General features: G+C 40.9%; 1 protein-coding gene across 1 annotated transcript in view; it reads left to right on the top strand.

Moving 5' to 3' along the window:
* Nucleotides 1–15,966, top strand: part of LOC106577150 (protein FAM13A) — a 74,427-nt gene continuing 58,461 nt past the window's right edge. Inside the window, exons 1-6 of the mRNA XM_082964814.1 lie at nt 1–235; nt 2,052–2,235; nt 2,451–2,660; nt 4,596–4,776; nt 11,635–11,809; nt 12,758–12,915. Coding sequence (XP_082820940.1) covers nt 206–235; nt 2,052–2,235; nt 2,451–2,660; nt 4,596–4,776; nt 11,635–11,809; nt 12,758–12,915 — 938 coding nt within the window. The 5' untranslated portion in view covers nt 1–205. The remainder of the gene's footprint in view (nt 236–2,051; nt 2,236–2,450; nt 2,661–4,595; nt 4,777–11,634; nt 11,810–12,757; nt 12,916–15,966) is intronic.

The following is a 15,966-nucleotide window of genomic DNA, read 5'->3' as shown; positions in this document are numbered from 1 at the left end:
CATGTAAACAGAGAATACTAGCCAAGGCCTACAGTAAAACATTTCTTATTTATTTTGCTGTCAGTGTAAAGCTAGGTATATTTATTCATATCTGTAAATATACATACGTGTGTGGGCGATGGATTTTTTTTTATTTGCCTCAAATATCAAACTTTCCGATAGATATCGGGAGGAAGAACATTCCAATGAATAAAATCGACTTGAGATGGGAGCAAGCGCCTCAATATCTCTCTGTGTAAGTTTGAGTAATTTCTTATTTCACAAGTCCTACAGTGCAATTCAGTATTGGATATAGCTTGTTAGTGAATAAAAGACAGGCAAGCGAAAACTGAATTGTCTGTGAATGCATCAGCCAAATTGGGAATTCTCAGTCAGCTAACGTATATCATCTGTTTTACAGGAAATACAGCAAACGTTACGTAACTTCAGACAATTTCCCCATTTGAGCAGACACTTTGTTCCTCGGTTTGTCACTTAATTGTGGAAATCCTCACTATAAGTCCTAATTGTGTAGGCTTAATGTTAATTAAGGGCAAGTTAAGCAGTAACCCAGAGAGATTACACTTTTGCATGGCTTGAATAAAGGGTAAAACCATTTGAATTCAATCACTTTTTTACAGCATCCCTTTTGATTTAAATAAAACTTTCCATCCACGTTTGCCTACGGAAAAAGTGGTCAGAAAGGGAATTTTTGGGCCTGAATGCCAAACATTCAGGAGATAAAGGTGCTCAAAGTTGAACCATTTTACATACAAACATACCATGAGACATCCATGTCTTCCTCGCTGGAAAAGATAAACAGTTGAGTTTGATATCATTTAAAAGTTTACAAACGATTTCATAATTTCTTGAATTATTATTAAAACATTTTTTTAAATATGACTATTTTTTTAACCATAAAGCTGCAATATGTAACTTTTGGGGCTACCGATCAAATTCACATAGAAATTTCAGTTCTTGGTATGTCATTCTCGTTGAAATCAAGTCTAAGAAGCGGTAGATGTTTTATGTGCGCTGTTTGTATGCCTCCTGTTCTTACGTTTTGTTTTTGCATCTTTTACTTTCGGTTTTGTACAACAACTTCAAACAGCTGAATATGCAATATTTTTGATTATTGAAAATATATTTCACAGCGGTTTAGATGGTACAATGATTCTCTACACTATACTTGCTTGTTTTGTCACATAAACTGAAATAGGCAAACTATTAGAATTTTTGCAACCAGGAGCGATTTCTGCATAGTGCATCTTTAACATCAATTATCTAAAAACGGGTAAACTTTCATATTCGCATATGTTGTAGCTTGGACCCTACTTTACATCATATGAGGTTTTCGTGTTGTGCCCGCCATTGGTTGACACAACATGCTCTTGAATAAGGGTGGGTGTCATTTCAATCATAGAAATAGAAGTCATAGAATGGACCTATCCCTTCAGACCCATACAACTTAACTGGTACACCATTGGATCTCCAACCATCTTTGTGGTACCATTTGAAAGTAGACATTTTTATTTTATTCCCGTTTTAGTAAATGTATCAGCCAAAACTTGACACCCACCCTGTATTCAAGAGCATGTTGTGTCTCAACGATTGGCGTGCACAAAACAAAAACCTCAGATGATGTAGAATAGTGTCTAAGCTACAACATATGTAAATATGAAGAAAAAAAACATCTGAGTTTACGCGTTTTCAAGTAATTAACATTGAAGGTTAACATTTTTATCTAAATTTGATTTTAATAATTTTTTTAATTCAAGAAATTATACAAATAGTTTGACAACCCTGTTTGTAAGCTTTTAAATTATATATATCTCAACCGTTTATCTTTTCCAGTGAGGAAGACATGTATGTCTCATGGTATGGTAGGGTTTATGTCAAAAAGTGATTGGATTTACCTAAAATTAAAAATGAGGAGTTACAACTGTGGATAGGCCTGTGGGATACCTGACTCTTATACTGTGTTGATGACTCCATCCAGTTGACTCTTATCCTAAGCCTCAGGAAGGACAAAAATGCCTAAAGCTTAAAGTTTTGGTGTCTTTTCTATGCAGAGCGACTCGTCTGCTGTGAGAATTCAGAAGCACAATGCGAAGATCAGCCCTGTGCTGACTGTTCCAGGCCCTGACACCAGTCCTGTCTTTGGGGTAACCCTCGAGAGACTGAGGGAAGATGGACAGCTTGTTTGTGGAGTGCCCCACATTCTGCGACACATGGTGGATTTCCTGGACAGAAATGGTAAGGCATCACTGCCACACACACACACACACACACACACACACACACACACACACACACACACACACACACACACACACACACACACACACACACACACACACACACACACACACACACACACACACACACACACACACACACACACACACACACACACACACACACACACACACATTACTTTGTTCATAGTCACTCCCCTGTCCTTACTCCAGGTGTGCAGCAGAGGGGTCTGTTCCGTCTGTCTGGCTCTGTGGTAAGGACCAGGCAGCTGAGGCTGAAGTGGGACAGGGGAGAGAGAATGGATCTTGAGGTGGAGGAGGATGTCTCAATTGTGGCCTCCCTGCTCAAGCTCTTCTTCAGGGAGCTGCCCAGTCCCATCATACCAGAGCCTCAGCGCAAGGACCTGGTTCTCAGCCTCACAGGTATGGCGATTGACCCTTCGCGAGGGCCCGCCCTAGAATTTGGGGCAACCACTCGCAGCGATCCAATAGAGCTCGCCAGCTTGTAGTCCTAAAAAATGGAAATGTGTTAGCATTTTCTACCTCTGGTTCTTTCAGCCATTCATATGGGTGAATTGAATGGGCAAAGAATGGGGTTTTGGGATAAACGCTGAAAATAAGGTTAACACAACCTTTAATACGTTTTGTTCTCTGAGATACGATCAGACAGTTAACATGAACTTTATGAATTATGAAGCCTTTATGTGCTCTATGTGCTTGTTTTGATTACATAAATGCTTCAATATTCACAAAAAGTGATGTTAGGTGATGAAAATGATCTCATAAAACAAAACGTATAAGATCTCCTAAACCTATGTTTACCACATACCTTATTTTCGGAATTTATCCAAAAACCCCACCTCTATGGATAGCAACTGTTGTCGAGTCCGACATCTCGCACAAGCTCATTTTTTAAAAGCATGGATGCCATAGAGCCCCAGAGTGGGGGTGTCATAATACCCATAAAACCTAGCGGTCAAACGGAAATGGTTCCAATCGTTTTTCCACCACTAATTTTTCCCATAGGGGATTTTAGAAACACTTAAAATAAAGGCTGTGTTTTGTGTAGGCTTACCCTGGCGTGACCTTTTGATAACCGTGTAAAGTTCTCTCGGACAAGGTGACATTTATCATGCACAGATTTTATCACTCAGAGTTATCACCCATATCTCATGCCATATACTGTATGTTAAATCCAGGTCACTGTTTCCATATGATATGTGTGTTTCTGCTAACCTATAGCTGACATAAGTAGTGAGACCAGGACACACATGGAGAAAATCGCAGATTGTTAATCTATCACAGTCTAACCTTTAGTCCCCACAAACATGCTTCTGCAAATTTTGCTTTATGATGTGGGTAAAAGATCTCAGCGATGTGCACCACTTGTTTACGTGCGGTTCAAACACTACTCTGAAAATAAGTAATGATAAATACTTTTATGATGTGCAATTGGTATTTCCAAAGATTAAGCCTAGATTTTCTACAGAATGATGCTATTGATGTTGATGCTATCAAATCAAATTCTATTTGTTACATGCGCCGAATAGAACAGGTGTAGACCTTACAGTGAAATGCTTACTTACAAGCCCTTAACCAACGATGCAGTTTTAAGAAAATACCTAAAAAAATAAAAATTTAGAAAAAAGTAAGATAAGAAAAACAAAGAATTAAGAGCAGCAGTGAATAACAATAGCGGGGCTGTATACAGGGGGTAACCGGTACAGAGTCAATGTGTCAATGTGCGGGGGCACCAGTATTGAGGTAATTGAGATAATTATGTACATGCAGGTAGGGTTGTTAAAGTGGCTATGCATAGATAATAACTAGAAGCTGTTTAGAAGCCTCTTGGACCTAGACTTGGCACTCGGGTACCGCTTGCCGTGCGGTAGCAGAGAGAACAGTCTGTGACTAGGGTGGCTGGAGTCTTTGATGATTTTTAGGGCCTTCCTCTGACACCGCCTGGTATAGAGGTCCTGGATGGCAGGAAGCTTTGCCCCGGTGATGTACTGGGCTGTACGCACTACCCTCTGTAGGACCTTGCGGTCGGAGGCCGAGCAGTTGCCATACCAGGCAGTGATGCAGCCCGTCAGGATGCTCTCGATGGTGCAGCTGTAAAATCTTTTGAGGATCTGAGGACCCATGCCAAATCCTTTCAGTCTCCTGAGGGAGAATAGGTTTTGTCGTCTTCACAACTGTCTTGGTGTGCTTGGACCATGTTAGTTTGTTGTTGATGTGGACGCCAAGGAACTTGAAGCTCTCAACTTGCTCCACTACAGCCCCGTCGATGAGAAGGTATTGAATTTTGATATGAAGTGTTGCTAATGTTCATGTCAAGATTTTCTTTATTTTCTCTAGAATGTAAGAATGAGGCAGAGTTGAACGCGGCTCTGAAAGAGAAACTCAGCCGCCTACCTGTCGACAACCACAGAATCCTGTCTTACATCCTCCACTTCCTGTCAAGGGTGGCCTCTCACAGCCAATCAAATCACATGCCCGTGGAGAACCTGGCCACAGTCTTTGGACCCTGTATATTCCAGTGAGTCATTGCCAATAGCAACCCTATTCATCACATCATAGATCACCCCAGAGACATTTTCAGGGCATACAATTTAGGCAAACATTACAAGGGGGAAATGATCAGTCATAATAGCTAGTTGTCTTAATAAAAGAGACTAAAACATTATTCCACTGTATTCAATTGGTTAGTAACCTACACAACTGTAGTCGTAGTTCAGGTTAACATTAGTTTATAACAATTAAACATGACTGGCAGTTCCAATCCTCACAGATTATATCAAAGTTTATTGGTCGCTTACACAGTTTTGCAAATGTTTATTGCAGGTGCAGCAAAATGCTTATGTTTCTAGCGCCAACAATGCAGCAATATCTAGCACTACAATTACAATACACACATAATCCAATAGTACAAAAATAACAAGAAATGAAGACATATCAGAACAGTTGCACAATTAGGAGCTGGAAAGGTTGGAGGGGAGTTGACACAATTGAGGAAATGGGTGTGGAGTGCGGCGATAGAGCAGGACAAGCAGTGGCCGACAGAAGTTCTTGTACAGCTGTAGTTCACCAGTTTACAGAGCTCTGTAAATAATCTCATGGACAAAAATATTGGTCCCTGAGTGAATACTCTTAACAAAGATAACTGCAAAACATTTTTTATTGTAGCCATCCGTTCGCTGCATCTTTCTAATGGCAATTTGTTCCACTCTTCAGTTGCAAACTGCTCAAATTCTTCAATGTTTGAGTGGTGCCTTCCACCAACTGCTGTTTTCATATTTTGCCATAGGTTTGTGATGGTATTCAGGTCTGGACTCATCGCTGGCCACTCCAGAACAGTCCAGTGTTTACTCATGTACCATTCCTGGGTACTTTTTATGTGTGTTTGGGTTGTTGCCCTGCTGAAAGACTAACAACCTTCAGCAGAGGCCCAGTTTTTGGACACTGAGTTGAACACTGCACTCCAAAACACCTGCTACCATAATTTCATGATGTCTTGCACGTTCAAGGCCCCCAGTGCCAGAGGGAGCAAAGCAACCCCACAGCATTATCAAACCTCCCCCGTGTTTGATTGTTTGATTGTTCTTTTCTTTGAATGCTTAATTTGGTCATTGGTAAACATAGGACAACCCCACTGCTGAGACACAAGAAGCAAAAACCCACCTAAACAAGCATTAAATCCTGGGGAAATGTTCTGTGGACCAATTAAACAAAACTAGTGCTTTTTGGCAGTACAGATCAGTGATAAATTTACAGATTACCAAATTAAACATTCAATCAAAATAACACCCTCCCTACAATCAAACATAGGAGAGGTTCAATAACAGATTGATGAGTCCAGATCCCATCAAAAACCTATGACGAAATCTGGAAACAGTAGTTGGTGGAAGACACCACACAACATTGAAGAATTTAAGCAGTTTACATCTGAAGAGTTGGCCAAACTGCCAGTAGAAAGGTGCAGCAAGCACATTTTTTTTACATGTATTTTTTATCATTGCCAAAGGCTGTTTAACTAAGTATTAGCTCCAGGGTGGCAATAATTTTGTCATTGCCATTTGTTAGAATTTTCTTCATTAACATTGTAAACTTAAGCCCCCCCCCCGGAAAAAAAATAGGTTCTGCAGTGTTGACAATCCAATAACAACGTGTTCAATTTCCAATTATTTTAGAAGAAACAGAGAATTGTTTAAGACAAGTGCAATGGTGCCAGTATACAGTATTTGGCTGCAACTGTTATGGCAGTCAGCACCCCCCTATCCCCCCACTCTCCTCTCCCTCCTCTCCTACGTCTGTCTGAGTACTGGAAATAAGAGTGAAGTGTCTGGCCTGCAGAGTTTGTTATACATTTTTGGATGCAAGAGAAAATGACAACAGATTGAAGTAGGAAGGCGATAGGAGGAGTATGAAGTCCCGGTCCGGACGTCCTGCGCTGTCAGCCCGCCAGGGCAAGACTGGTAAGAAAAGGCAGAAAAGAGAGAGAGAGAGAGAAGGAGAAAGATAGAAAGAAAAGCAGCAGCAGCTGTCACAAGGGTATTCCCATTTAGCGGCCCACCGCTTCACCCCCCCATACTTTCACATTTTCCAGTCACACACTCAGGGTTTAAAAACCCTCTTGTCCCCCATACTTGGCACATGTGCTTGTACCTCATGTTCTTGGCTTACCTCCTCTTTAACTATCACGCTGTAATCTGGCCCTTTCAAAAGGGCTGGTACCACCCCCTTTGCGCTCACCCAACATGCGTCTTTTGTTGCTTATACATCTGTTATGTCACTGGCATGACATTAAAGTCATGATCTGTACCTGCTTCGGCCTCGCACAAACAAACTCTATACACCCCAATGTTTCACATTCTCTTCCCTCCGTTTATTCTAAAGTTGTGCCATTCAGTAGGGAGAGTGGGGTAAGTTTAGCAATTTTTTTTACGTCTCTACGTCAAGGGAAATATAGTATTCTTCTAACAAAGGTATCTGTATATATTTCAAGATGTTGAGATAATCAGAATTAATGTAAACATAAAAGTTTAGAAAACATAGCTTGTCCAAAAAAAGTGGTCTCTTGGAACAACTTACCCGGGTATGAGGTAAGTTGAGCATAGGGACAGGATAAGTTGAGCCGCCTTGGGGTAAGTGGGTGATGGTGTCCTGTGACAGTGGGTGATGGTGCTTGTAGGTTAATGTTTAATTAATGGAATGTGGTATCTTGTATCTCTTAAATGTTTGCCTACATTCAGATATAGATCTCTCTGTTCAATATCACTTACCCTTGCCCTTCTTGACCAGTTGTCAGGGACAGGGATGTGCCAATTTGTCGGAAAGTTCTCTGCATTTAAGGCTACTAAGCCCATGAAACTGGTCCTTGAAGTTGTTTATATGTTTAGCAAGCTCAGACTCCGTGTCTTCAGATAAGACCTTGTGTTCCTCTGCTACTCTATTGTATCCTCTCTTTCACACAGGTCCATGTTGGTTTTCTTTTTTGTCAATGTACATATCAGTGTCATTCAGTCTATTTATTCATCCTTGCTGCTGCTCCAATGGACTTCTTCCCTTCTCTCACTTCCTTGGCTGCTCTCTCAAGAACCTCAAGGAAGGCTAGACCCCTGCTTGTTTTACGTTTGTATACACGGGGCATGATGATGTCTGCTCTTGTAACAATAAAAATGCACTTGAGTTCATATGTATGACACATTGCAAAAATACTAGGCATAAAACTGACAAAATGTCATCATCATTTGTATAGGCCATTGGCTCAACTTACTCTAATGCAGATATTTTGAATATATTAGCCCACACAGCTACAAGGATGCACTTTCATGCTAGGTTTAGAACCTCATATTGTATCCTATAGAGACCCCAACTGATGTATAAAACAATCTTAAAACAATTTACTTTGGTTTAGATACAAGCATCATGAAACCTATAACAATAAATTAATTTCACTTTGAAAATCAGTTTTTTTGGATCTAACTTGCTTACCACTTTTTCCATGTGGTTTTTCCTTCACAGACACCATGAAATGATGACCTCTTCGTAAATCTTTGATCACATGATTCATTTTGTGGATGGTTTCCTAGAAACAAGGGGTGGCTCAACTAACCCTTTGGCTCAACATAACCTACTCTCCCCTACGGTTCTGCTGGACCTGAGCTCCCCAAAAAACATACAAACAGATGGTAACAGCAAAAACATTCTAAGAAAAACAAAAAGACGTAAAAAGAGAATGTTTCCAGGTAAATTGATTGATTGGACTTACTGTATATACAGTGCCTTCAGAAAGTATTCACACCCCTTGACTTTTTCCACATTTTGTTGTGTTAAAGCCTGAATTTAAAATAGATTAAATTGGGATTTTTTGTCACTGGCTTATACACAATTTCTACATTTTTACAAATGAACAAGGAAAAACTGAAATGTCTTGAGTCAACAAATATTCAACCCCTTTGTTATGGCAAGTCTAAATAAGTTCAGGAGTAAACATTTGCTTGACAAGTCACATAATAAGTTGCATGGACACAATAAGTGTTTAACATGATTTTTGAATGACTACCTCATCTCTGTACCCCACACATACAATTATCTGTAAGGTCCCTCAGTCGAGCAGTGAATTTCAAACACAGATTCAACTACAAAGACCAGGGAGGTTTTCCAATGCCTCGCGAAGAAGGGCACCTATTGGTAGATGGGTAAAAAATAAAAAAGCAGACATTTAAGGTCCCTTTGAGCAAGGTGAAGTTATTAATTTCACTTTGGATGGAGTATCAATACACCCAGTCACTGCAAAGATACAGGCGTCCTTCCTAACTCAGTTGCTGGAGAGGAACTTGCACCTAAAGTAATACTGCAAAAAATGTGGCAAAGCAACTACATTTTTGTTCTGAGTGTTACGTTAGGGGGCAAATTCATTACAACACATTACTGAGTACCACTCTCCATTTTTTCAAGCATAGTGCTGGCTGCATTGTGTTATGGGTATGCTTTTAATCGTTAAGAACCGAGGAGTTTTTCAGGATAAAAAATAAACGGAATGGCATAATCCTAGAGGAAAACCTGATTCAGTCTGTTTGCCACCAGACACTGGGAGATTAATTCACCTTTCAGCAGGACAATAACCTAAAACACAAGGACAAATCTACACTGGAGTTGCTTTCCAAGAAGACCGTGAATATTCCTGAGTGGCCGAGTTACTGTTTTGACTGAAATCTACTTGAAAATCTATGGCAAGACCTGAAAAATGGTTGTCTAGCAATGATAAACAACCAGTTTGACAAAGCTTGAAGAATTTTTAAAATAATAATGTGCAAATATTGTACAATCCAGGTGTGCAAAGCTCTTAGAGATTTACCCAGAAAGACACATCTGTAACCAATGCCAAAAGTGCTTCTACAAGGTATTGCATTCTTATATAATGAGATATTTCTGTATTTAATTTTATATACATTTGCTAACAAAATCTAGAAACATGTTTTCCCTTTGTCATTATTGTTTTTTGTGTGTAGAAAAAAATCTATTTAATCCATTTTGAATTCAGGCTGTAACACAACATGGAATAAGTCAAGGGGTATGAATACTTTCTGAAAGCACTGTAGCACTTTTCTAGACACCCAAAGCAGTTTAGGGAAGCTTACCACATACAACAGCAATGTGTAGCACCCACTTGGGTTACGCATAGCAACCAATCTGCACTAGAACACTCACCACACATCCGCTGGAGAGTTAGGAATTAGATTATGTCTCCATCACTGCCCTTGGGCATTTATCTTAAGATTAGAGGGAAGAGAGCTCCATACTGACCTTCTAACACCACTTCCAGCAACATCTGGTCTCCCATCCAAGGACTGACCCTGCTTAGCTTCAGAGGCAAGCCAGCAGGGGGGTATGCTGCTGGAATGTTCCTGCCCGGCATTCAAGTTCCTTCCTTCTGGAAAGGTTGGATGAGCTAATCAGATCTCTAAAATGTAGGACAAGTGGAGGCTGTTGAAAGGATTTGTTTTTTGGAATTGAAAGCTCACGGTGAAAACTTTGGAACCGGGTCAAGTGTTCAGTAATCCTTGTTAAAAGATATTTGGCTTTACAAGATAATCCACATTGCTTTTAGAATTTCTTAGTCTGAAATGTGTTGATTTTCATTTTCCACTTAGTTTTACCCAACAAGTACTCAACACTATTTTACGTTCCATGGCAAACTGCACTACATGTTGAATTTCACTAGGGGGAACCCTTAAGTAGAAAAGGTAGGGGTGTAGGTCAGAAAACCAGTTAGTATCTGGTGCCTCATGCAGCGCAACAAAACTCCTTCGCATAGAGTTGATCAGGCTGTTGATTGTGGCCTGTGGAATGGTGTCCCACTTCCCTTCAATGGCTGTACAAAGTTGTTTGATATTGGCGGGAACTGGAACATGCTGTCGTACACATTGATGCAGTGCATCCCAAACATGCTCAATGAATGACATGTCTGGTGAGTTTGCAGGCCATGGAAGAATTGGGACATTTTCAGCTTCCAGGAATTGTAAACAGATCCTTGCGACATGGGGCCATGCATTATCATGCTGAAACATGAGGTGATAGCAGCGGATGAATGGCACGACAATGGGCCTCAGGATCTCATCACGGTATCTCTGCATTAAAATTGCCATCGATAAATGCAATTGTGTTCGTTGTCCGTAGCTTATGCCTGCCTATTTCGTAACCCCAACGTCACAGAATTTGAGAGAAATGCTGTTTTTGTGCATATGGAACATTTCTGTGATCTTTCATCTCATGAAACATGGGACCAACACTTTGCGTTTATATTTTTGTTCTGTGTAGTAATCATGGCAGAATACCGACCGGGCATGCAGGGGGCCCCATTGCTTTTGTTAGTGACTCTCACTCAGATATCATTAACATGGCATACATCTTGGAAAATGTGTAGAACTACAGGAAATTAGCTTTAAAACTGCACACATTTCTCTCCACCACACTGCAAAATTGGTAGAATTGCATGAAATGTGCTGTAAAAAAAATGTTTTCTCTCTGCACCATGTCAAAATGTGTAGAATTGCAGAAAGTTTGCTTTAAAGCGGCAAGATTTTCTCTACTCCCCATGGCAAAATGTATAGAATTGCAAGAAATGTACTTTAAAACATATTTTTTTAAATCTCCACCGTCAAGAGGGGGGCCAATCAAATGTTTTGCCTGTGAGGTGGGGGGCCCCCAACCAAATATGGCCGGCTCTGGTTTTTAGTATTGACATTGAATTGAATGGAGAAGCAAATCTCATTTTACACTAATGGTGTGAATGAAATAGTTGTAAATGGCATACAATCGCTGTAAAAACGAGGTCTTCATCTCCTCTGATAACACATTTTCATTGACGTTTGGTCTCCCTCTCTCTGTACAGTGTTCCATCAGGGCCTAGGATGCTGGAAGAGCAGAGTGTGTGTAATGCTCTGTTGCTCCACCTCCTGAGACATCATTCGGTTGTCTTTATCTGTCCCCTGGACCTTCCACACACCCCTCCTAGCCAGGACACCCCATCACCACCCCCACCCCTCGCAGCCCTGTCCCATTTTGAGGTGAGACATGATAATGAATTCCTTTCTCCACAGTGATTTGTACTGTCTGAGGATAGGCTTACAGAGGTTCATAATGTTTTCACTAAATTAACAATAGCCCTGACTCTGAACTTAACCCTTCAAATGCTGTTATCTTTAAGAAATGACAGGATATCCTGCTTCCCCTGACCCCTGTGAAGACAGGTGATGGGTTTCATTATGCATCATCCCACCCCAGTGAACTCTGTTCACTTTGCAACAATAGATAATATCATACAGTATTATGGCATATTTCCACCTGAAACTTACCCCAGTGTTTTACCATAAAGGCTCAGCCTTTTGTGTTTCCACCTCCACGGCCCAGCTCCAGTGTCTCACAGGGCCATGGCCTCAGTGGACCTGCTCTGACTTAGGGCCAAGGCCAGACCACTGGTACTTTTCAGCTCCCATTTACATAACAATGGCTATGCAACTCACAAAGGGGCGGCAGGTAGCCTAGTGGTTAGAGTGTTGGACTAGTAACCAAAAGGTTGCAAGATTGAATCCCTGAGCTGACAAGGTAAAAATCTGTCATTCTGCCCCTGAACAAGGCAGTTAACCCACTGTTCCTAGGCCATCATTGAAAATAAAAATGTGTTCTTAACTGACTTGCCTAGTTAAATAAAGGTAAAAAAAGCAACTGTCTTGATAATGCAGAGGTTGTTTATTCTGCTCGCCCCAAGTCTTTAGTGTCACACTCCTGATGGAAACTATACCATTAGAGCTGACATTAACATAAACACTGGCCACACGCTGGTGTGGGGTAAGTATTGGTTGGAAATTCCCCAAATAAGTCACATGCCTTTGGTGGTTATACAGAACAAACCAAACATCTCCAATATTATGTTTGATAGCATAGTAATCGAGCATCGTATAGTGCTGTGTCATGTACGGTAAGAGGACATTTCAGGGAGTAATGTGTCATTATAGTCCCGGCTGCAGGAGAGACTGGGGGGTCCTCCCAGCACCTCTCGGTCAGAGGAGAGTAACAGTGTGGGAAGGTTTGACGGAGACAGCACCACGTCAGAGACAGGAAGTCTTACTACCAACACACCCAGAAAGGCATGGACGCCATCTAACCTGAACAGGTACAGTCCCCTGCATAGTATCACCTGGACGTCTCTGAAAGAGCCCATATGAGAGCCATTCGAGAGATGGAATAATATGAAAGTGTAAAGCAACAACAAAAGTGGTTATATGTTGAGAATGTCTACACAAGGTAAACATACAGTGTACCCGGGATGTACAACATTCCTTTCTAAATGGCCATGCCAGGTATGTGCACTTATGCAGTAATATATGGAACAATCATGCCACATTCTCTGTTCATTGTTCTGGATAATTCAGTCACACATCTTTACAAGCTGTGTCACACCTCTTAGAACATATAAGTTCTCTGCTTACATCATGTGCTTGTCAACTGAATGTAAAACATTGTTATAAGCAATAACTGTAAACAAGCATTTCTGAACTTTGACCTTACCTCAATGCACACTACGAAGCATTTATATATTTTTATCATCCTTTTATGAAGTTTGGTAATTGGTATTTTATTAGGATCCCCATTAGCTGTTGCAAAAGCTTCAGCTACTCTTCCTGGTGTCCACACAAAGCATGAAACATGACATAATACAGAATATTAATAGACAGAACTACATCAATAAAATAAAATAAATAAAAAGGCACATGTAGCCTACATATCAATACGTACACACAAACTGTCTAGGTCAAATAGGGGAGAGCCGTTGTGCTGTGAGATGTTTCTTTATCTGTTTTTGAAACCAGGTTTGCTGTTCATTTGAGCATCTCTTTATTATGGACAGACCTCTCCCCGCCTTTACAACCATTGAATATATACATTTTTGACCATGACAGTTTACAATCAAGGTAACGCCAAGTAATTTATTATCCTCAACTTGTTCAACAGCCACACCATATATTACTAGAATCAGCTGAGGTCTAGAAGTGAAATCAAATCAAATTGTATTTGTCACATGCGCCGAATATAACAGGTGTAGACTCTACCGTGAAATGCTTGCTTACGAGCCGTTCCCAACAATACAGAGTCAAAAAATATATAAATAAATAATAGAAAAAATTTATGATTCCATTTAAGGACTTCAGTTATGTACATTATATAATTTTATGATTGTTTTGATAACTTTATTAGTGCAGTGTCTGCAGAAACCGAGGCCACTCCTGTGTGTGCGTGTGGATGTTAGGCTTTGGTTCCCTGGATGTCTGATCATCAATCTGGCTTTGTGGCCCCAAAAACTCAGGGAAACATTTGTATGGTGTCAGTTGATTTGCTCTGACATTGGTCACAGGAAGTGTTACAAATCCCTCAACTGACACACCAGGAGCACTGTGCGCCTAAAGGGAAAAATGTAGGCACACACAAATATTTTAGTTAAAGCTAGAATCCTTAATTTTTCTGGGCGCACGGGTGCTACTAAATAGAAATTCTAGGTCTCACAGATATATATTTAGGCACATATACACGAGTCAAATGGTCACACTGGGGGCCTCCTGAGTGGCTCAGCGGTCTAAAGCACTGCATCACAGTGCTAGGAGCGTCACTATCGACGCAGGGTTCAAACCGGCTGTGATCGGGAGTCCCATAGGGCGGCGCACAATTGGCTTAGCATCGTCTGGGTTAGGGGAGGGTTTGGCTAGGGGGAGCTTTACTTGGCTGATCGCGCTCTACTGATTCCTTGTGGCAGGCTGGGCGCCTGCAGGCTGACCTCGTTCATCAGTTGAACAGTGTTTCCTCTGACACATTGGTGCAGCTGCCTTCTGGGTTAAGTGGGTGGGTGTTAAGAAGCGAGGTTAGATGGGTCATGTTTCGGAGGACGTATGACTTGACCTTCGCCTCCCGAGCCCGTTGCAGTGATGAGACAAGATTGAAATTGGGGAGAAAAAGGAGGTAAAATACAAAAAAATGGTTGCACTATAGAGCCCTGACTTTGTGCAGTTCCAAAACTGTAAGTAGATCCACATACCATGCTGCACTACTGAATGGGATGCAGGTTGACATTTATTATCATGAGTCTTGTTCTGGAGGCAGAACTGAGTGATTTCTTCTTAGATAGGCCAGCTGCTAAGGCTATATTGTCAAAATTCATGAAAACAAACATTAGCTTTTTGGTCTTAATTTAAGGTTAGAATCAGATTTTATTACTGTGCCAGCTAGTGACCACTCTGCAGAGCTGCCTCCAGAACAAGATTCATGGAGAGTTGATCTACAGCTATTCATTTGTTCTCCCATCCAGGGTTTTAACCAAGCCCTGCTTAGCTTTTATATTTGTCACTGACTACTACCAATGTGCTATTGTGAGAATGATTATTAAGAGACCTCTTAACAACTGTAACGGCTGTCGTGAGAGAGAGTAGACCAAGGTGCAGCGGAGTTAGTGTTCATCATTATTTTAATTTACTAAAGAACACTACACAAAACAAAATGAGAAAACTGACAGCCAAACAGTCCTGTCAGGTGCAAAAGACTCAACAGAAAACAATTACCCACAAAACCCAAAGGAAAAACATGCTCCTTATGTGTGACTCCCAATCAGCAACAACGCTCTACAGCTGTGCCTGATTGGAAGCCACACGGCCAAAATCAATTAAACAAACCAACATAGAAAAATGCACATAGATGGCCCACCCAATGTAACACCCTGGCCTAACCAAAATAAAGAACAAAAACCCCTCTCTATGGCCAGGGCGTTACAATAACTAAATATATTCACTGTTACTATCAAAGTCATTCCAAAGGGTAGGTTTAACAGAGCAAATACATATACAAAAGTATGTGGAAATCACTTCAAATTAGAGGATTTGGCTATTTCAGCCACAAAGTTGCTGACAGGTGTATAAAGTCGAGCGCTCAGCCATGCAATCTCCATAGACAAACATTGGCAGTAGAATGGCCTTACTGAAAAACTTTCAACGTGGCACCGTCATAGGATGCCATCTTTCCAACAAGTCAGTTTGTCAAATTTCCAAACTGCCTCTGGAAGGAACTTCAGGGTCAGCACAAGAATTGTTCGTCGGGAGCTTCATGAAATGGGTTTCCATGGCTGAGCATCTGGACACAAGGCTAAGATCACCATGCGCAATGCCAAGTGTCGGCTGGAGTG

The sequence above is a fragment of the Salmo salar genome, chromosome 18 (genome assembly GCF_965601325.2).
Source record: "Salmo salar chromosome 18, fSalSal1, whole genome shotgun sequence".
Taxonomy (NCBI): Eukaryota; Metazoa; Chordata; class Actinopteri; order Salmoniformes; family Salmonidae; genus Salmo; species Salmo salar.
This window is presented reverse-complemented; position numbering and strand designations above follow the sequence as displayed.